Raw genomic sequence first — 20,744 nt, forward strand, 5'->3', positions numbered from 1 at the left:
TGGTTTACCAGATTGTTCGCCGCGCACGCTGCGTAGAAGGTATAACTCGGGATCGCTACCGTGGATGTAACTGTCGGCGTCGTAGTCACTGTTCGTACCCTTGTGGTGGATGAAGTGATTGTCACGGTGTGGGTTTCTGTTATCGTACTCCGCGGTTGATTCGGGAAATGGTGGTGCACCGGCAGAGGATGTTAGTCTCTTGGATGAAGCGCGCAAGACGGGTGAAGTAGCATACATGTGTGAGGGTCGTCGTCGACGTCGCGGTTCTCTCCCCGTGTGCGAGTTTATTGACGACAGCAGTGGCTGTCAATGTCTCGGTGATGGTCGAATGAAGGACAGTATTGCACACGACAGATCTCGCCCTTCCATTCGGGCGAAAGCCGGCGGGTATTGCTGTGAAATCTGGCGAGTCTGCTGCACGCTCCTCTGCTCCGCCACCTTCTCGTCTTTGCAGTACACCTACACCGGGAAGCGAAGACTCGACAGGTATGAAGCCGGAGGGTGTCGGTAGGGTGACGGGTGAAATTGTAGTGTTGAAGAGAAATGTTGACGCTTCGGCCGTCTCGGTGACTCTGCTGTGTCTTCTATGGGTGACTGTAACTGGCACAGTGATTGTCTCGGTAACAACGCTCTATTCCGAGTCAGAAACAGCCGTCATCAGATCGCAAGGGAAACTCACGGCGCGGGTTCTATGATGTATAGTCGTCGCAGCTTTTTGCACCACTGTAGATGTCGCGCGCGTCGGCGTGTCGAGCGATTTTGTGCTTCTCGCCACCTCTCTCTCTGTCACTGTGACTCTCGAGATCGTGGGAGAATGGTGAATCGTTGGCAAAGGAGCCACCTCGGGCCCAAACCCATACGCCGTGTGGCATGATGATGAGGCATGCCGTAGCTCCGAAGGAAGAATATGTGAGGACGCTGCAGAGAGGAAAGAACAGACGGCGAGGAGAAGAAAGTCGTGCTTCATCGCGGAAAGGACGGTTCAGTAAAAGGCAGAAAGAATGACTGCAGTTGGAATGATGGAAGACATGTAGAGTAGAGACACGAGGAAGAGTGCCGGGCAGCTGGGAACGAGAAAGGCACAACATCCGCCCTTCGCGTGGGCAGGCTGTCCGCGAGGCATGTCAGTAGGTCGTCGCTTGTCTAGACCACCAGCATCCCGCGTGGCGGTGTGGTCAATCTTCAACGGTCAACTTTTAATTTCTCCACTCCCAAAACGTCGACGCCGGTCGGAGAATTCGACGCTGACATGTGGTGGAGATTGCCTTCGCCAAGAACTACTGCACAATTAAGCCACGCCGCGGAGATGAGAGCGAAAGCTTGAGCGCCACCACACCCAGTCCGAGCTGGTCTGACGAGGCTAGCCTCGGCGCTTCCGACCTCACATGCCTTGCCTGCCATGCCATCCAGCAACTTCCACATCGCCCCCAGTCAAAATCAATCTCCACCATCACAACCGATTCGCTGCGCCGGTAGCTTCAGCCAGCCCAAGTCTGTTCCTGCCGCTGCGGTCCCTCTTCTTTAGACCAGGCAAAGCGAAACATCAATTGGAAGAAAGCAGGTATGAATCAATTGGGAACGACCTCAGCAGATGATACGGCTTATGATTGTATTACTACGAAACTGACATATGACGGAAAATCAACATGGCACTCCTCTCGCCTCTCCGTGCCTTTGGCTGGCCAACACTCTCTATGCTAGTGCACCGTCACCATCTTGGCTACCATTGTCGGTGGAGTTCCCAGAGTCAGAGGTGGAGGGGTCCCCAGAGTTATTGTTGTTGTTCTCCGTCGTCGCCGGCGAGTCACCGGAATTGTTGTTGTTGTTCTCGGTGGTGGTGTTCGCCGGAGAGTCGCCGGAACCATTGTTGTTGTTCTCCGTGGTGGTAGGGGAGTTGCCGTTGTTCGACGGATTGCCGTTGTTGCTGGGGTTGCCGTTGTCTTCGATGGTGGTGGTAGTGGGAGAAGGAGAGTTGCCGTTGTTACTGGGGTCATTCTCGCTGCCATTGTTCTCCGAGGTGCTGGTGTTGGTGGTCGTGGTGGTGGTGGTGGCGGGCGAGTTGCCGTTATTCTCGGTGTTGCCGTCGTTGTACGGATCGTTCTGGCTACCGTTGTCCTCGGTATTGCCATTGTTGCTTGGGTCGTTTTGGCTGCCGTTGTTGTTGCCATTGTCCGAGGTGTTGTTGTTGGTAGTGGTGGTGGTGGTAGTGGTGGTAGGATCTTGGCTGCCATTATTATCGCCAGAGCCGTTACCGTTGTCGTACGTGTCGCCATTGTAGGAGCCGGAGGTGATGGTTATGGACGAAGGAGTCGACGACGATCCTTGGGTCGAGGGCGCATAGCCAGAGGAAGCAGCGCTCTCGCCGTTGGAGCATCCGTATTCACCTTCGTGAGGGGTCAGGACTGGCGACATCACAAGTAGTAGCGTTGCTCCATCACTTACCACATGCCGCAACGGCGACGCTGGTGACGTTCTGGTTCGCTGCAGCAGCGCCAGCCGCTATTGCACTCGTCAGCATTGTCATGGCGAGATGAATCATTCGTGAGACATACCGCCAGAGTATTCACCCGTGCTGGAGGAGGTTTGGGCCACGGGCTGTACCGGAGGAGCCGGCGAGGGAGAGGGCTCGCCACCGTAGGGATCTCCGCCGGAAGGCTCCCCGCCAGAAGGCTCCCCACCAGAAGGCGCTCCACCGGAAGGCTCTCCGCCGGAAGGCGCTCCGCCGCTGTAGGGGTTCGTCGACGGCAGAGGGGCGGGAGTGGGAGTGGGAGTGGGAGAGGTGTACGGGGACGATGGTGGCGATTGGACTGGCGGGCCACCCTGATGAGCGTGGTGCGGGACCGTCTTGTGCGGTGACGACCCATGCGGCGACGACCCGTGCGGCTTCTTTTGGCCTCCACGATGATGTCCTGGCACTGGAGCGGCAATGGCCAGGGCGGAGAAGGCTCCGACCAAGTAGAGAGACACGCGCATGATGGGGATATGTTTAACGAATGGATGTCGTGAGACGAGGAGTAACGAGCGTGTGGTGCAAGGAGTGACTGGAGGAAAGGCTTGATCGAGCGAGCGAGGGACGAGAGTGACAGTCCTGTCTAATAAGTGTCTTGTGCTCGCCGTTCATGACCACGAGACTCGCTTTGCAAAAGCATGATCAAGCCACGAAATGAAGTCAACAATCACCAATTTCCGCATTCTCTCCCAGCCTCGAGGCTAGAACCCAGCTCTGTCCGCATGGGGGGCAGCGACGGCAGCCTTGTTCATTCGTAGCGCGCTAGCCAAGACGACAAGCTTAATGTCACATTCAGGCTAGCGGGAACGCCACCCACGCTACCCCCTTGCACCTGTGGCGTTTCTCGCCACGCACGCCCACTTTCGTTCGTGCTATTTGCGCCGTCCAAATCTGACAAAGACACTACTGAAAAATAGCTCGCTTCTTCGCTCCGCTAGGTGCAATCTTACGGAGTGACGCCTGGCAGTGGCAGGTGTTCGCGCGCATCACACCATCTTGCCTCCGACGGCTAATCTCCGCGGCAGGGAAAGAGGCAAGGCCAGACGCGCGCAGCGTCGACATGAGTCTATTATTGCTATGGCCTCGCGAGACGAGTCGGCCGTGGGGCGTCGTGGCGCTCGCCAACGCTATTACTGCGTCCATGGGCGTTGTTGTTACGTTGCTGCAACAAACGTTGGATACGAGGCAGGCGTTTGTTGAAATCGGAGGCGATTGCACACGCATAGCCGGTGGAGTCACAACATTGATTCAGTCCTCCATGCAGCGCGATGGTGACTGCGGTAGGCCACGCCGCCAGCCACTTCCAGTCCATAATAACGATAAACTCGACTGCTGCTGCCGCTGATACTCTGAGAAGCCTTCAAATGCTCATGTAAACAGCCTTCATCATTCTCGCCCGCGGCCGATGCGGGCTCTTTTCACACCTCGTCAAGAACGGATGAAAGCAGCAGAGACAACGACTGCTGCTCGCTGCGCGCGGAAATCCTTCTGCCGAATCCACGTGTGGGGAGCGCGGCAAGGCTGAGTTCGGCTTTGCCGAATCCGGGGTTTCCGACATTCGGCGGCTGATGTATGATCGGAGGGAGCGGACTGGCACTTCCGATCTTCGCCACCGTCGGCGAAGCAGCATGAAGAAGTCGCGTAAATGTGATGCCAAACTGCCTGGCGGTGTTGAGGGGCGGATAGAAGATGTGAACAGTCGCTACACAATTCATTTCCGTCTCAATCGTTGTCGTATCTTCTAGTAATGGACATCTTAAAGGGCAAGAGCTATGTGGTTACCGGTGAGTATAACATGGACGGCGTAGTCCGTTCAAATCCTGACTATTCCTCCCAGGCGGTGCTCGAGGCATTGGTTTGGCATGCTGTCAGGCCATCATCGCAGCAGGTGGTCAAGTAGCTGTTCTTGACATCCTCTCCGAGCCCGATAGCTCCGCTGCAGCACTGCAAGAGGCGTCCAAATACCACTACTTCTCGTGAGTTGCATGCTCTGGATGTGAAAGGCGTACAAAAGTTTAATTCATGCATCCCGCAGCTGCGATATAGCGCAACAGCAAAGCCTCGAGCCAGCATTTCACAATGCTGTAATTGCACTTGGGGGACAACTCGACGGCTGGTGAGTTGTCGCGAACATTTGGTCACGACTTGGAAGTAACGACTGTTCAGTGTGTTGGCTGCTGGTATCGGCCTGGACAAACCGTTTGTCGACATTTCGGTAAGCTCAAAGACTAGACTGGAGCCCTCCTTCTTCTAACGCAGTTTCAACAGTGGGCGGAGTTTGACAGACTTATGAGAGTCAATGTAAGCGTCCAGCTCTGCCTTCCAACTCACTACATCTGATTGACTCTCGCAGCAATCTGGAATCTTCTTCGTTGCACAATTGGCTACGCGCGCGATGCTCCTACAAGATGTCGACAAGCACGGGATCCGTGGTAGCATTGTGTCGATTGCTTCACGGTCCGCTTCTGGTACTTGTCCTGGTCACTTGCTCAGCGCCTATGGAGGTAGTAAAGGATTCGTAAAGTCCTTTACTCTCCAACTCGGTCATGAGTTGGCGGGCAAAGGCATTCGAGTCAACTGCATCAGCCCGGGGTAAGGCCTCCATCCGCCTGCTATGCGACGGCATCTAATGGCGGTACAGATACATCGAGACCGAGCTCAACCTGAGCCTCGCCAGAATTCGACCGGAGGTTCAGTACTTCTTCACCGAAGCACCTCCACTGAAGCGAATTGGCCAGACGTCAGACGTAGCAGGTGGTCTGATTTATCTTCTATCAGACGCCGCTTCGTACGTGACCGCGATTGATCTGCCGATTGATGGAGGGATGACGGCAGGCACTGGTCTCACAAAATGATGGCGATTTGGGGAAGACACGATATATAGAGTACGCTGCATTAATTTTGATCTCATCCAATGCTCATCACATCAAGCGACCTGCATGAATCCCACCGGTAATGAGTGTGTCCTCAGCGGTCTGATAAGCACTCGCATCGGATAGCAAATACACCACAATGCCCTTGAGATCCGTGCGATCGGCCATACGCCGCATGGGCGGTTCATGTGTCATGATATGACCGAGGTGTGGCATCCGCTCGCACAGATCCAGCGTCATGTCGGTTACGGTATATCTGCGGGATGACATCAGTCTTTGAAAGAAATGATAAATCAAGTACAGTCAATTCTCACCCTGGCGAAATACTGTTGACCCGGATATGATGAGCGGCGAGTTCCACACCTAATGCCTTGGCAAGCGATACGACTGCCCCTTTGCTAGAGCAGTAGTCGCTGGTGCACTGTCCTTTGCTAGCCACATACGCTGCGATGGACGCAACAAAGACAATGCTGCCTCCATGTGGGTTAAAGTCGGTCGGTGCTTGTGTCGTCATTTGCTTCGCCACGAGCTGCGCAGCGTAATACGTTCCCAGGGTGTTGATTTCGAAGCATCGTGCAACCGACTTTGGGTCTCGTTCCAGAAATGGCTCGTCGGGGCAAATGCCAGCAGCGGTGATTCTAGATACAAGAAGTCAGATGATAATCTCCATGGCCCTGCCTTCGTGGACAGCCTACAATCCGTCGATCCGCCCAAAGTCTTCAACAATCGCATCAATTGATTTTTGCAAGACTTCATATTTCGTCACGTCGGTCCTGATGCCCGGATTAGAGAGCGCAGTCCACGGTGGTCTGGTTCGACTTACTTGTAATGCTTGAACTGTTGCTTGGGATGACGTTTTGCAAGCTCATGGAAATGCGGATGCGGTTCGTCAGCGACGTCGAGGATGGCAACATGACCGCCAGCCTCTGCCACGGCAAAGGTGAATGCCAATCCGATGCCGCGCGCGCCTCCAGTTATGACGACGGTTCTTTGCGCGAGCGAGAACAGGTCTTGTACAGAGCGACGCAGAAATCCATCCGGGTCACGCTTGAGCGGCCGTGGCGTGGAACCGTTGGTGCCAGGCGCAGCGTGAGCGTCGGGGAACTCGATATGGCCGTTCATGGTTGGCGCGGTGCTTGACGGCATGTTCAAAAGAGGAAAAGGTGTCGATGAAGAAATCAGGAGGAGTTCCTGCTCCAACTTCCTTTACACTTGTACGTCCGTCGATCGCACGCGGAACCTCAAACCCGTCAGGTCCATTCGGCATGATACGAATCCCGTCCCCCGCACTGCCTCATCGGGAGAAGCGCGCCGCTCCGACACAAGGCTGAGCAGCGGAATCCGATTCCCGAGCCGATGCGGAGCGTGGGGATGGCGAGCAGGAAGATTGTGGAGATATATTCAAGAGGACCACCTTGTCACGAGGCACAGCAAAACACGATTCACACCTCAGATCGACCACCTCCGATATGCCCTTACTCGAAGTTTCGCATCCCTCAGGGCTGCACGCCGCAAAAGTCATCGTTGAGAAGTCCAGCAACGGCGAAGTGCTCATCAATGGATCCGCCCACCATGTAAACGGCCAACCCACGAACGGTGCTCATAAGACCACGGAAAGCAAGTCGAAGAAGACACAGCAGGATGATCTCGCAGTATTGAGTCTTCGAAACCTTCTCTTCGACATCTGCAATCAAAACGGCGGAGGGCATGGAGGCTCGGCGATTGGTATGGCCGCCATTGGCGTGGCCTTGTTCAAATACGTGATGCGATACAATCCCAGCAATCCAGATTGGTTTGACAGGGACCGTTTCGTTCTCTCCAACGGTAAGTCAGCCTTCTCCTACGATGGCGCCTCTACTAACGAGTGCAGGACATGCGGCCATGTTCTTATACGCCCTGAACCACCTGGTCGGATACACCAACTGGACCATGGACGAACTGAAAGGATATGGTAGCGCCAAGCTGAATGGATATACCACTTTGTCCCATGCCCATCCAGAACGGGAGGTTCCAGGAATCGAAGTGACCACCGGCCCGCTTGGACAGGGCATCGCAAATGCGGTTGGACTGGCCATTGCAGCGAAGAACCTCGGCGCTCGCTTCAACCGCCCTGACCACTCGGTAATCCAGTCCCGCACATATTGCATCTCCGGAGATGGCTGTCTCATGGAAGGCGTCGCTCTCGAAGCCGTGGCGCTTGCAGGCCACTTGCAACTCGACAACCTCGTTCTCATCTATGACAACAATCAGGTGACTTGTGATGGCCCACTGGATTGGATCAACACCGAGGATGTGAACGCCAAGATGAGAGCGTGTGGATGGGCAGTCCTTGAGATTGCGGACGGGTCATATGATGTTCAATCAATCGTCGCCGCGCTAGAATACGCCAAAACGGTGAGAGCCAAGCCCGTCTTTATCAACATCCGGACGGTCATCGGACTGGGTACCAGCGTGGCCGGCACATCGAAGGCTCACCACGGCGCGTTCGACAATACCAGCATAGAAGAGTCCAAGATGGCGGCCAACATCGATCCTGCGAGCACGCACACAGTACCCGAACAGGCATTGGCATACTTCCGGGAACGTCGCACTCATGGTCAACATTTGAACAACGACTGGGACGCGCTGATGAAGAGATATGAGCATACCTTCCCCGAACTGGGTGCCAGCCTTGCCGAACGCATCGCCGGAAGCCTCGGACAAGAAGTACATCACGCACTAGACGGCATCGATACGTCGACTATGAAGCACCTAGCAACCCGGGAATCCAACGGCATCATTATGGAAAAGCTGTGGCCCATTTGCGAAGCGCTCTGTGGTGGTGGCGCCGATCTCGTCAACTCGAACAAAGTGTATTACAGCGAAACCGACGTCTTCCTGCCAACTCATTACGCTGGCCGATATATCCGATATGGCATTCGAGAACATGCAATGGCGAGTATTTCGAACGGAATAGCTGCATTCAATCCCGGAACCTTCATTCCAATCACGGCCACTTTCTTGATCTTCTATCTCTACGTGAGTTTTCGTCGGTCATGCTGCTGAGGCGAGATCGTCAGCTAATGGTGCAACAGGCTGCTCCAGGTGTCCGCATGGGCGCTTTAAGCCACCTACAAACGCTGCATTTCGCAACCCACGATTCCTTTGCAGAAGGTCAGAATGGCCCTACGCATCAGCCGGTCGAAGTTGATTCTCTCTACCGCGCCATGCCGAACCTGACATACTTCCGCCCTTGCGATGCCGAGGAGACAGTCGCGGCGTGGAAGCTGGGCCTCATGTCTCACGACAGTCCCACAATGATCTCGCTGGGTCGTGATCCAGTCGGCGACATCCCCAACACCAATCGAAAGCTGGCTTTGAATGGAGCGTACGTCATCAAGGAAGATAAAGATGCAGCGGTGACTCTTGTCAGCTGTGGGACGGCTCTTCATCGTGTCGTTGCCGCTGCACGCCTGCTGGCTGAGGAGGGTGTTTCCGCGCGACTTGTCAGCTGCCCAAGTATGGACCTCTTTGGCAAGCAGGACCGGAACTACCGTGATACCATCTTCCCTGTGGACGGCAGGCCGATTGTCAGCGTAGAAGAATACATTGCCACGGGCTGGGCTCGATACGTGACCGCGAGCATCGGAATGACGGGCTGGGGCTATTCTGCGTCAAGCGAGAGCAACTACCAGCGATTTGGGTTGGATGCGGACAGCATTTCACGAAAGGTACAGGCATATTTGAAGGACTTGAACGGAGTCAATGCTCGATCAGTTGGCTGGAGACAGTTGTGATAGCTTGAAGCAGCGCTCGTTCAGCGGGAATGAAACAGCAGGTGCAGAAGATTAATGGCGTTCAAGGTGTAGTACAGTTAGATGCAGAGTAGGTGGGAGGGAGATTGAATGAATTCATTGCAAGACCTCGTCTGCTTGACATCACGACTTATTGCTGACCACCACCTTCATCACCATTTTCCCATCTTCATCTCGAGGGCAGCCTGCCAGTGCCAGAGCTTCGGCGACGTTGACAACGCCCTCGCACCGATGGGTGATCATTTCCGCGACTTGTGGCCCGGAGCTATCCTTCCTGCTCGCCTCAACAATCTGAAGAGCCTCGCCGTAGCAATTGGCATATCTCCAGACCGGCACGATGTCGACCTCACGCGCGCTGGCATCTGAAATGGGGAGGCTGACGTTTGGAGTGCCCATCCCGACCAGCACCACTTTACCGCCACGTTTCGTTGCCTGTATGTTTTTTGATTAGTGATGGGACTTCTCGCTAAACTTCCTCTCACTCACAAAGATGGCGCTTTGTGCGCAGACTTCGATACCAGTACACTCGAACGTGTAGTCAGTCGGGCCAAGAGTCGAGCCGTTGACGAGTGTCAAACCCGCTATGGACTTTGCGGTATCGCGAGCCATTGCGAGGCTCTCTTCCGGCGACCCTGCTCGTTTGCTGGTGACAACGAATCCTGTATCGGCAAACGTCTTCTCCACGGCAAACGCAACTCGGTCCGCTACAACATCTGCAATTGCAATCTTCACACAGCCGGCATTTCGCGCGGCGATGGCACAAAGCAGCCCAATGGGCCCAGCGCCGATGATGGTGCACGTTGAGCCTGGCTGTACGCCTGCACGGCGACAAGCATGGACAGCTACCGCAAGCGGTTCCAACAACGCGCCTTCATCGTAGGACACTTCCGGGGGAAGCCTGAGATGATCAGCAAGTTGATTTCTGTTCACCCTTGGACTGATGCCTTACAGATGTACCCATTTCGCCGGGTGATTGATTCTGGTCTGCATCGTACCCTGAAAATGGGGCCATGCTGAGCCACTGCCGCGAAACCGTAGTTTCTCGCAGAGATTGTAACGATTGGAAAGACACAGATCGCAAGCCTCGCATGGAATCCCACATTCAACAGCCACGCGATCGCCCACTCGAGGGTTGGTCACATTGCTGCCAATTGCAACGACCTCGCCCGCGGCTTCATGACCGAGACACAACGGCTCCCGCACCTCGATGCTACCATTGCAGCCTTTCTGAAAGTAGTGGAGATCGGATCCACACAGCGTCGTCGATCGGACGGCCAGTTGCACCTCGTCCGCCGCTGGTGGTGGCAGTATTCGTTCCTGCGCTTCGAACTCGCGCGGGCCCGTCAGGAAAAGTCCTTTGCTGATTCCGGCCGTCATATTTGCGGTGAGTTGCACCTGAAATGACGATAGAGAAGGGGAATCATATTGGTTTACTGTCTTTCACGCTCGGGCGACCGCGCCGCATCTCCAGCATCGGAAACCAGAATCCGGATACCAAATTCCGAAGCCTTGTCGGCCGCCGCGTCAAGGCAGGTGCAGGCCGCCGGCCCGAGAGAAAGGTCTGCCATTTGATTACATTTCTTCAAAACCATACTCCAGCATAATCACTACCCTCTCTCATTCTCGTGCTCTCTTCGCCTTCAGCAATCATGTCGCAGTACGCAACACATCTCAATGCCATCATCATCGGGGCAGGGCCGGCGGGAATCGCCATGGCTTACCAGCTCAAGCACAAACTTGGCTTCAACGACTTCACCATTTACGAGAAACTCGACGGCGTAGGAGGCACATGGCGAACGAACAGCTACCCGGGGTGTGGCTGCGATTTGCCTTCCCATCTCTACTCGTTCAGTTTCAATCTCAATCCAGACTGGTCGCAGGAGTTGTGTGAGCAGCCTGAAATCTTGCGATACATGGAGGACACCGTCGACAAATTCGACCTGCGGAAGCACGTCCATTCCTCCGTGGAGTGCATCGGCGCTGAATGGCAAGACAAATTGCGGAAATGGAGAGTGCAGTTCAAAGACCTCCAGACCGGGATCGAGTACTCGCGCTATGCATCCGTCTTCGTGTCGGCCGTCGGCGCCATCTCCTTCCCTCGCGATGTAAAATTCGCTGGCATGGAGGACTTTAAAGGTCCGATGTTTCATACCGCACGCTGGAATCATTCCGTCAGCTGGAAGGGCAAGCGAGTTGCGGTCATCGGGAATGGCTGCAGTGCAGCGCAAGTGGTTCCCGCTCTGGCCAAAGACGCTGCTTTCGTGAAGCAGTACGCTCGAAGTGCACAATGGTACCACGCCCGACCAAATCACAAATTCACCGCCGCGGAAAAGTGGGCGTTCCGATGGGTTCCCCTCTGGCAACGGCTGCTGCGCTTGACCATTTTCCTGGAGGCGGATGAACAAACGACAGCTTACTTTCCCTCACCCAAAGGACAGCGAGTCCGCGCCACCGCCGAAAAGGAATCAACAGAATACATCAAATCCAAGGCTCCCAAGAAATACTGGGACTTCATCGTACCCGACTTTCCCCTAGGCTGCAAACGACGGATTTTTGACCCCGACTATCTGGATTCCTTACAGCGACCGAATGTTGAGCTTCTGAATCATGGGATCGAGAAGATTACCGAGACAGGAATTGTGTCAAGCAAGGGAGACGTTGACAACTTCGACATCATCGTCCTCGGTACAGGCTTTCAAGTCGCCCAATTCCTGACACCAATGGAGATTGTCGGTGCAAACGGGGCCAACCTGCAACAGCAGTGGGATGAGTGTCGAGGAGCGCAGGCGTACATGGGCACCTATGTGCACAACTTCCCCAACCTCGCAATCATCTTCGGCCCCAACACCTTCCCGGCGAACAACTCTGCTCTATTTGCGTGCGAGACACAAGTGGACTATGCGGTGAAGTCCTTGTTTCGGCCGCTGTTGGATGGCCGGGCGGACATTATCGAGGTCAAGCAGAGTGCCGAGGATTCGACGACGCAGAAGATCCACGAAGGCCTTGCAGCGACTGTCTTTGCGGGCGACTGTTCGAACTGGTACATTGGCAAACATGGTCGGAATACAGCATCTTGGCCTGGTCTGGCTCGATCGTTTTGGTTGGCGACATACTTCCCGGACTGGAAAGCGTTCAATATGCAGGGTGGGAGCAAGTTTTGGCCGTTGCGTGCTCTGGAGAGGAAGTTGCGTTTCTTTTCGAGTGGCAACGCAACTGCAAAGTGGCTGGCGTTCTTGATTGCGACGGGTATCATTGTTCGAGATCGCACAATTGTCGCAAGGTTCTGTCGACAGGCCGTAGATGGTTTGCGCAGGGGCATTGTCGGCCTGCGGTCATAAGTAATTGGCTTCAAAGTGCCGTGTACCGCTGATATAATCCCCGCCGTGAACCAGAGCGCTCTCGCTTGAATGAATTGTTCCTGGAATAAAATTACAACCGATATCGTCTCATTGTTCGTTTGTAAGCGCCGCTATGGCCGCGTACGTTTCGAACTGCTCAATGCATCGCCGGCACCCTGCCAGGAACTACTTCGTCGTTTTCCCGCTTTCTGCCCGTATATCCGATGCCATCGCTCTTGGATGAGTAACAGTCCGTCCAGATGCACGCGCGCACTCACATGAACATTGGACAGCTCGTCAAAGGCTCTCAGAAACGTGTTCAGATGCACCAGCACATCATCGCGACTGTCTCCATGATCCAGAACAGAGATGGCGGCAAAGATGAGAATCAAAGCGGCCGACGGAAGCATCTGTGATGTCTCGACGTCCATCCGCCGACAGCCGAAGCGGCTTTCGAAGATGGCCACGATGCGGGCCATCTCACATGCAGAATTGACGCAAATCCGTCGGGCATGCTGATATCCTCGACCTCGTTGCGGATTGGGTTGGTGTCGTCGAGATGTCCACGGTCGATGGACAAGGATCTGGAAGTAGTGGTACTCCAAACTGCATCGCAGCAATCAGCATCGTGCTCTGGCACATCAAAATCCTCCTGCTTGTACATACAGCAAGACGAGAACCTGCGGAGTGACATCAATGTCCCCTTGGCTCACAAGGTTCAGAGGCTCTGGGAGGTTATCTTTCCAAGAAAACATGGCAGATGTGGCCTTTTCCGACATCTCCATCAAGGCCCCCGACGATATCTTGACGTTTCCATACCTACCAAAGTCAGTACGCCACTTCAAGCTGCCAAAGGTGTATACGAACAATGCGCGAGCAATCGGCTCCACAAGGTCGCAAAGGAGGATGCGCTGCTCTGAAATCATGCCAAGGAGGTCTGGTATATCTCTGATCTGGATCCGCGAAGACCGAGAGTAAGCTTGTGCGATACTTTCCCGCGGGTATTGCTGCCAGGAACTCGGAGAGGGCTTGAACGCGGCATCCGGTCTCCGAACCGTAATCTCCGAGGCGTCCAGCGTGAAGGGGCGTCCCAAGCTGAAGCTCATCCGGCTGGTGAAACCCACGTTAGTGATGCGGAGGACGGGATTGAGGGTGATATAACTCACTAATTCATGACGTAGGAGGCCCAGAATGTCATTTGCCTGGCCTACTTCATGTCAGTGTGAGTTGTGCTGGTTGTCAAGGCCAGAGAAGCACTCACCTGTGCTTCTTGAGTGGATAAGATTCCGCGTTCAACGTATGGATCGGTGTTGACGTGCAGGCCCAGATCGAAACAAAGCCTCATGGCCATGCCTACGAGATGAGAGTACCATTAGAGCGACGACTTCCCGTCCAAGCGGACACAAACTCACCGTTGTACAGCCATGAGCGAGCAGTCCGCTGAAATCCCGCCTCGTGGCTACTGAGCAACAGCAGGGCCTGCACGGTGGCGACGCAAGGACTGTCCAGTTCGACTTCCAGCAAGATTTTGGAGCGATCGGCGAAGAACTCTGCCAGCGGCCTGGGAAATGTCACAAGTTTCGAATGGTAACGGGCTTCGAAATTGGCACCGATTGCACACCTGGAACGAGGTCAATATCTCAATAGTAGGCATGTCGGATGACCAAACAAACATTGCATTGGTGAGAACCTCCGAATAATATCCGCCATCTTCAATCCCTTCGTGTGCTTGCTCGCGTGCGCTCCAATACATGGACTTGCCAACGACCGGGTTGCAAGAGTTGTGCCATGAAAAGAAGAGCTCGATGAGATGTGTCTCGAGCTCGGGATCGATTTGGCGGTCGAGGTCAGCGTTCCGAAGAAGATGTGCACCATCGATTCTGACAGACCGCGGGGAAGAGTATGGACCAGAATAGCTACTCCCGAAGAGGTGCGTGTTGGAAGGCGTGCCAAAATATCTCAACTTTCCGTCCGGGGCTACGTGTAGAGAGCCAAACCGTGCCGCCACCTGGCCAATCAGCTCTGGATCGACTTCATCATCGTGATTGTTGTCGGTGATCGCCGGCAAGACCAGGCCATCCGCCCTGCCCGGCGGTCGCGGAAGAGTGTTCGAGAGCCCAGCGAATGGCTGCGCACTTGTCAGGGTATCCATACCTGCAGGGAACAGATTCATCCAGTCCCAGTCAGGCGAGACGGTGTCCTCCCAATTGATGGAATAGAGCTCGCCGAAATCCAGGCTCTGTTCAAGATTAGAATGCAAAGTCGTGTCTGCCTGCAAGCTATCTTCGGGGACGTGTGGTGCTGCAATTTCGCCACTCATGAGCATTGTGGAGTCACTCTCTCCGAGGCCCGTCAGATCTGTCACCTGATGTTGGGAACCATCACCGCCGGTAGATGAGAATACCAGAGCCTCGCTGGGCAGCTTCGGCAGATCGACCGTGTCGAGGGCCTTGTTTGCTTGCTGCTCGTCATCTTCATCCATGGAAGGAGGTGTAACGCCGGCTTGAAGGAGTGCATCATGGAGAGCGACTACCCGGCGTTGTAAGATGTCCAATATCGGCCGGAATGATATCCTGGGCACCTTCAGTCTCCACTGCTCAACGGGCTGAGGTTCGACCTACCGCCGCTTGTCCTCTCGCGCCTCATAATGGCATGATCTGCCCCTCCGCGCACAGCTCCCGCATCGTGGACCAACACCGTCACACTTCTATCGTCAGTCGCACGCAATGCGCTTGGGGTACTGGGCAGCCTACTTTGGTCTTGCTCTCGCGGCACGCCGCACACGCCTTGGACACGTTCCTTCGGGCCGGCTCAATCCTGTCATGAGACGACGATGCCATGGTTAAGCCGCCATCGTCCGAGTATCATTGGACGGTGGGATGGTTGATGGGCGGTAACCTGCTCCCGCGGGGTCGGAGCGCAGTACGCGCGGAGAGTCTCCGACCGAACCCTAAGCTCCAACCCTAACGCAAATAGATCGCAGACGAGACTCCATACCCAATACACGCAATCTACTTCTACTTGTCCTGATTACCAATGGTCACGCTCTTGACGACTTGATACTCTTCCAAGCCATACAGACTCCCCTCGCGCCCGTATCCACTTGCCTTGACACCTCCGAATGGCGCCTCTGCGGCGGAAATCTTGCCCGTATTGACGCCCACCATTCCGACTTGCAGCTTTCGAGCCACGCGCATACAGCGTGCAATATCGCGGCTGAAAAAGTACCCTGCCAGGCCGAACTCGGTATCATTAGCTATGCGGAGCGCATCAGCTTCATTCTCAAACGTGAAGATGGGCGCCAGTGGCCCAAAAGTCTCCTCTTGGGCAACAATCATGGTCTGATCGACTCCAGAGAGCACAGTGGGTGTGTAGAAGAATCCTGGATTAGATGGACGTGAGCCGCCAAACTCCAGCGTTGCTCCTTTGGATAGAGCATCCTGCACATGCTCATTGACCTTGGTCACGGCCGCGTTGTTGACCAAGGGGCCCTGAGTGGTGTCCGGGTTCAAGCCCGGCCCCATCTTCAGCTTCGACACTGCCGCAACGAGCTTGGCCGTGAAAGCCTTTGCGGCTCCCCTCTGCACCAGAAGTCGGTTGGCGCTGTGGCGGAGATGTGTCAGTGTCTGTCCGTGCCGCCTTGTGGGGGGACTCACTTACCACACGCAGGTCTGACCTGAGCACCGGAACTTGCAAAACATGGCGCCTTCAACGGCGAGGTCGAGATCAGCATCATCAAAGACAATGAACGGCGCATTACCGCCCAACTCCAGGCTGACTTTTTTCAATGACTTTGCCGCCAGACTTGCCAGCATCTTGCCCACGTTTGTCGAGCCGGTGAAGCTGATTTTGGACACCAGCGGGTGAGTAGCGAGCAGTGTTGCGGCCGTTCGATCCTTCGTCGGGCAAACATGGATCACACCAGGGTAGGCACCCGCCTGTTCCGCCAGCTTCGCAAGAGCTAGTGCAGTGTAGGGCGTCTCGCTTGGTGGTTTGATAACGACAGCGCAACCTGCTGCAATCGCGGGTGCTACCTTGCGGGTAATCATGGCGGCCGGAAAGTTCCACGGCGTGATGATTCCACACACTCCCACCGGCTCTCGAACGGAGTACAGGGTGGTGTTTGCTGTGGACGATGGGATTGTGTGGCCATACGATCGAACAGCCTCTTCCGCGAACCACGAGATGAAACTGGCTGCATATACGACCTCTCCTCGAGCCTCGCTAAACGTCTTTCCATTCTCAAGAGAGATGATCGTTCCCACTGGAGTGAATCAGCAGGAATCCAACGTGGCGGTAATGGTGATGAAGCTCACAGTCATCCGCGTTGTCCATGATCAAGCTGTACCATCGCTTCAGGAACGCAGCACGTTCAGTTGCCGTGGTGTCTTCCCAAAACGCCGCCTGTGCGGCATGTGCAGCTTCGATGGCTTCGACGAAATCATCGGCGGAGCAACTGGCGACTCGACCAAGGGGTTTACCCGTTGATGGTTCTGCGGAAACACCCATCAGCAATGACACCTCGACTCCAGCGCAATCTTCCTCACCAAACACTTCAAATACATCCTGCTTCAACCGCCACTGGCCGGCAATGTATGCTGCATCGACGACAAGGCTTGGATTGTTGAGCTGGTCTCAATTAGCGATCATCCCGACTACATCCACAACCGGCATACCTCGAACGTCGACAGCTTGGTGGATCCCACTGTCGTTCCATTCTCGATAATGTCCAAAGTCGCAGACGGCGCCATGATGTTTCTCGTTGGATGACAGTCTCGGATTGGTGCAAATCAACATGCTCAACTCTACTTCCGGTCATCCAGCCTTGCATCTTTAAGGCTTCGGGATTTCGGACGGCGACTGCTGAGCAAGAGTCTCGTGGAAATGGTACCCCCGGCATTCTCAGCCCAGCTTTACGCTGGGATGGCACTCTGCGTTGCGACCGGGCGTGAATGCTTACCCGCGGAAACTGGATTCCGAACACATCCTTGTGGGAAGATCCCTGCAACCCGCCCAAAATGCGACGCCTCCGGGCCGAAGGCGCATCCGAACGTTCGCAACATCATTTCCGTGCCGATTGACGGCAACGATGACCTGCCATCTCCGCAACCGCAACGATCACCACAATGCGGGGATTGTGGACTCAAATGCCGCGTGGTTCTATATAATTCCCCAGATGCCACCCCACAGTCTGTCGATCTTGCCTCTGATCATCCCTCCAGAACATCCTCTGTTGCAACACCTCGTCGTCCCCTACAACGGCCATCGACATGGAGAAGGCCGACTACAAGACCGACTACAAGACCGAGACTGACTTTCGTCATGTTGAAGAGGTCCCAGAACGCCGACGGTCCTCCGTCGTTGCCATCCCTGAGCACACGTCGAAGCCAGTCTGGGAGCAAAGGCAAACGTATGGCCCTGCTGGCATTCGTGGTGTCTTCACCTCTCGATACGTCCTCGCCGCTGCCGCCTTTGCCACCCTGGGTGGTACACTCTTTGGCTACGAGTAAGCCCCCTTTGCATCTTGGCACCGACCGATGCTGACACCTCCTCAGTCAAGGCGTCGTTTCCATCACTTTGGTCATGCCTCAGTTCCTTGACCAGTTCCCCGAGGTTGATCCCACCAACACCGGCTCCAGTTTCAGAAAGGGGTTGTTGACGGCCATGATTGAACTTGGTGCATTTCTCGGCGCCATGAATCAAGGCTGGATTGCCGACAAAATCTCGCGAAAATGGTCTCTCCTCCTCGCTTCTTGCATCTTCCTCGTCGGCTCGGCTTTGCAGGTCGGATCCGTCAACTTTGGCATGTTGACTGCCGCACGGTTCATTGGCGGCATTGGTGTCGGCATGTGAGTAATGCAAGACAGTCTCTTGTCCGACGACCTTGCTAACGAACAATGCAGGTGCGCAATGGTTGCTCCGCTCTATATCTCCGAGATCTCACCACCTGAGATTCGCGGAACGCTGTTGGTGTTGCAAGAGCTGAGCATCACTACCGGAATCGTCATCGCTTTCTACATTGTAAGATCATCTCCTTCCCGCAGCCGAGTTCCCAAGTCTGACATGTTCAACAGACGTACGGCACTCGTTACATCCCGAGCGACTGGTCCTGGCGGGCTCCGTTCCTCATTCAGATGACGCCAGCCATCTGCTTGGCCCTCGGCGTCATGTTTCTCCCCTACTCTCCTCGATGGTTGTGCCAACAAGGCCGCGACGAGGAATCACTCCGAACTCTGTCCAAGTTGCGACAAGTCCCCAAGGACGACCCAAGGGTCCTGCAAGAGTGGTACGAAATCCGCTCCGAAGTCGCGTATCGCAAGGAAATGGGGCGAGAGAAATATCCCCATCTGCAAGACGGAAGTGTCATTTCGCGACTCAAGCTGCAAGCCAATAACTGGGCGGATACCTGGAGAGGCCGTGCTTGGAGACGTACTCAAGTCGGCGTGGGCTTGATGTTTTTCCAGCAGGTCAGTTTCACATGAGGACAATGAATTGATCCGGCACTGACTATCATCTAGTTTGTCGGCATCAACGCTCTGATCTACTACAGCCCAACCCTGTTCGCTACAATGGGCCTGCCATACGAAATGCAGCTGACCATGTCGGGCGTGCTGAACGTATGCCAAATGGTGGCCTGCATCTGGAGTCTGTGGGGCCTGGACAGGTTCGGTCGTCGTAAGCTGCTTCTCGTCGGCGGTGTCTGCATGTTCTGCGCACACTTTACGATTGCCGTGCTGGTCGGCCTCTATCACGACAGCTGGCCCACGCACAAGGCGGCAGGGTGGGGAGCGGTTACCTGCCTGCTGTTCTTCATGCTTACCTTTGGAGGCACATGGTGGGTACATCTGCATCGTGTAACTGGCCTTTTGCTGACTGTGAATCAGGGGACCTATTCCATGGGCTATGCCTGCCGAAGTCTTCCCGTCCAGCATTCGTGCAAAGGGGTGTGCACAAGCTACCATGTCCAACTGGGGCAACAATTTCATCATCGGTCTCATCACGCCGCCGATGATCAATGGCATCGGGTTCGGCACCTACGTCTTCTTCGCCGCATTCTGCCTGATTGCTCTCGTCTGGGTCTGGTTCTTCATTCCTGAGTGAGTTCCCATATCCTTCTTCCGCGGGACCGTCGCGACTAACACCTCTGCAGAACCAACGGCCGTACGCTTGAGCAAATGGACGATGTCTTCAAGGACAACCAGTCGACGCAGGAACAAGCTCGTCGAGCACGGATTGAGAAAGAGCTCATTGAACAAGTGGTGGATGCATGATTGATACAACGTATAGCATAACGAGTTTGACGTGTTAAAATCTCCTTGTACTTCGACTGTCAGAGCTTGCTCCCTTCTTCCCTGTCCTTCTCCTTGTCTGCCTCTTGCCCTTCCAAGAACGTGTAGAATCAGGAAGGTTCAGCTTCCCATCTTGTCTCGTTTCATTTACTGCCCAAAGAAAGGCAACTACATCCATCAGGTGCCCCAAAACGTAATAACGAGTGCAAAAATTGAAAGAAAAATCCTGCCGTCGACAAACAAAAACATAGGACAGCAGGGATTCCCCAGTGGTCACCCACCTGAGTACTAATCTACCAGTCCGAAGCTTGAGTACAGGAGAGCGGACGGGATCCTCTTTTCTCTTCGGCTTATGGTCCTATGTACTTTCCTAACTCAAAAAATTGGTACTGAAAGACAGTTTGAGGAAAGAGCGACCGGTGGGCTTTTGATTTGGGAAGCGACGACGGAGGGCAGTCGCGATGCACGGGCCCCCAGCCTCGCGGTGTAGAAGCGTCGCGGCTGAACCGCGTCTCGTCATCGTTCAAGTTGGGGGAACCAAGGTTATTTCTCACACCTCCCACTCCTCATTCTTGAGTCTAGGGCGGAGAAGACGGACTTGGTCGGCTGTCACTCACAACGCTTATCTGTTGGGGTCGATCATGCGCGCGGCTTTCCATCGCTTACAAATCCCTTGATGGCGCAGCGCTGCGAAAATGTAAGCTCCAGTGCTTCGTGTACTATGTATCTTCCCTGCTCGATGGCTGGGCTATGAAGCAGCTCACACGTAGCGGCCCCTAAAATCCTATGCACCACGTCGGTGCTCGGCATGCAGCTGCTTATGTTCTCCGGAAGCGCGGACTGTTATGCCGTTGCTGCGAGCCTAAGGCAGGTTTGTAATCGAACATGAACACGACCAACGGTGTCCTCTGAACTACTGAAAAGTATAAGAGTATACTTCG

At 54.9% G+C, this 20,744-nt stretch overlaps 9 protein-coding genes across 9 annotated transcripts; 4 read left to right on the forward strand and 5 right to left on the reverse strand.

Moving 5' to 3' along the window:
* Positions 1-68: 68 nt before the first annotated feature.
* On the reverse strand, positions 69-1,205 carry BDY17DRAFT_167632 (uncharacterized protein). Its single transcript, XM_033729781.1, has 2 exons — positions 680-1,205; positions 69-631 (listed from the first exon to the last, which is right to left on the reverse strand). The coding sequence occupies exons 1-2, from the start codon at positions 965-967 to the stop codon at positions 140-142; spliced, it is 780 nt and encodes a 259-aa protein (XP_033588157.1). The 5' UTR covers positions 968-1,205; the 3' UTR covers positions 69-139.
* Positions 1,206-1,692: 487 nt separating this feature from the next.
* On the reverse strand, positions 1,693-2,973 carry BDY17DRAFT_354347 (uncharacterized protein; the record flags this gene model as incomplete). The annotated part of the gene is made up of 3 exons (XM_033738247.1): positions 1,693-2,402; positions 2,443-2,499; positions 2,553-2,973. 3 exons carry the CDS (start codon positions 2,971-2,973, stop codon positions 1,693-1,695), a joined length of 1,188 nt encoding a protein of 395 aa, XP_033588158.1.
* A 1,283-nt stretch (positions 2,974-4,256) lies between these two features.
* Positions 4,257-5,364, forward strand: BDY17DRAFT_311264 (short-chain dehydrogenase; the record flags this gene model as incomplete). Its single annotated transcript, XM_033735515.1, has 7 exons — positions 4,257-4,293; positions 4,347-4,485; positions 4,545-4,625; positions 4,676-4,724; positions 4,778-4,810; positions 4,863-5,101; positions 5,151-5,364. The coding sequence occupies 7 exons, from the start codon at positions 4,257-4,259 to the stop codon at positions 5,362-5,364; spliced, it is 792 nt and encodes a 263-aa protein (XP_033588159.1).
* A 66-nt stretch (positions 5,365-5,430) lies between these two features.
* On the reverse strand, positions 5,431-6,504 carry BDY17DRAFT_252443 (uncharacterized protein; the record flags this gene model as incomplete). The annotated part of the gene is made up of 4 exons (XM_033731258.1): positions 5,431-5,638; positions 5,697-6,020; positions 6,078-6,155; positions 6,206-6,504. 4 exons carry the CDS (start codon positions 6,502-6,504, stop codon positions 5,431-5,433), a joined length of 909 nt encoding a protein of 302 aa, XP_033588160.1.
* A 1,007-nt stretch (positions 6,505-7,511) lies between these two features.
* On the forward strand, positions 7,512-9,282 carry BDY17DRAFT_299289 (thiamine diphosphate-binding protein). Its single transcript, XM_033733879.1, has 2 exons — positions 7,512-8,400; positions 8,457-9,282. Exons 1-2 carry the CDS (start codon positions 7,549-7,551, stop codon positions 9,156-9,158), a joined length of 1,554 nt encoding a protein of 517 aa, XP_033588161.1. The 5' UTR covers positions 7,512-7,548; the 3' UTR covers positions 9,159-9,282.
* A 17-nt stretch (positions 9,283-9,299) lies between these two features.
* Positions 9,300-10,553, reverse strand: BDY17DRAFT_311267 (chaperonin 10-like protein; the record flags this gene model as incomplete). Its single annotated transcript, XM_033735516.1, has 3 exons — positions 9,300-9,608; positions 9,663-10,074; positions 10,126-10,553. The coding sequence occupies 3 exons, from the start codon at positions 10,551-10,553 to the stop codon at positions 9,300-9,302; spliced, it is 1,149 nt and encodes a 382-aa protein (XP_033588162.1).
* Positions 10,554-10,825: 272 nt separating this feature from the next.
* On the forward strand, positions 10,826-12,514 carry BDY17DRAFT_252423 (monooxygenase; the record flags this gene model as incomplete). Its single annotated transcript, XM_033731256.1, has 1 exon — positions 10,826-12,514. One exon carries the CDS (start codon positions 10,826-10,828, stop codon positions 12,512-12,514), a length of 1,689 nt encoding a protein of 562 aa, XP_033588163.1.
* Positions 12,515-12,671: 157 nt separating this feature from the next.
* On the reverse strand, positions 12,672-17,265 carry BDY17DRAFT_311269 (aldehyde dehydrogenase family-domain-containing protein; the record flags this gene model as incomplete). The annotated part of the gene is made up of 12 exons (XM_033735517.1): positions 12,672-12,749; positions 12,793-13,120; positions 13,181-13,624; positions 13,681-13,721; positions 13,776-13,867; positions 13,927-14,135; positions 14,188-15,043; positions 15,136-15,300; positions 15,549-16,117; positions 16,175-16,778; positions 16,831-17,143; positions 17,191-17,265. The coding sequence occupies 12 exons, from the start codon at positions 17,263-17,265 to the stop codon at positions 12,672-12,674; spliced, it is 3,774 nt and encodes a 1,257-aa protein (XP_033588164.1).
* Positions 17,266-17,784: 519 nt separating this feature from the next.
* On the forward strand, positions 17,785-19,785 carry BDY17DRAFT_311270 (general substrate transporter; the record flags this gene model as incomplete). Its single annotated transcript, XM_033735518.1, has 7 exons — positions 17,785-18,020; positions 18,070-18,363; positions 18,418-18,535; positions 18,589-18,981; positions 19,033-19,349; positions 19,399-19,611; positions 19,665-19,785. 7 exons carry the CDS (start codon positions 17,785-17,787, stop codon positions 19,783-19,785), a joined length of 1,692 nt encoding a protein of 563 aa, XP_033588165.1.
* Positions 19,786-20,744: the final 959 nt, after the last annotated feature.

Source organism: Neohortaea acidophila (assembly GCF_010093505.1).
Source record: "Neohortaea acidophila strain CBS 113389 unplaced genomic scaffold BDY17scaffold_7, whole genome shotgun sequence".
In the NCBI taxonomy this organism is placed as follows: domain Eukaryota; kingdom Fungi; phylum Ascomycota; class Dothideomycetes; order Mycosphaerellales; family Teratosphaeriaceae; genus Neohortaea; species Neohortaea acidophila.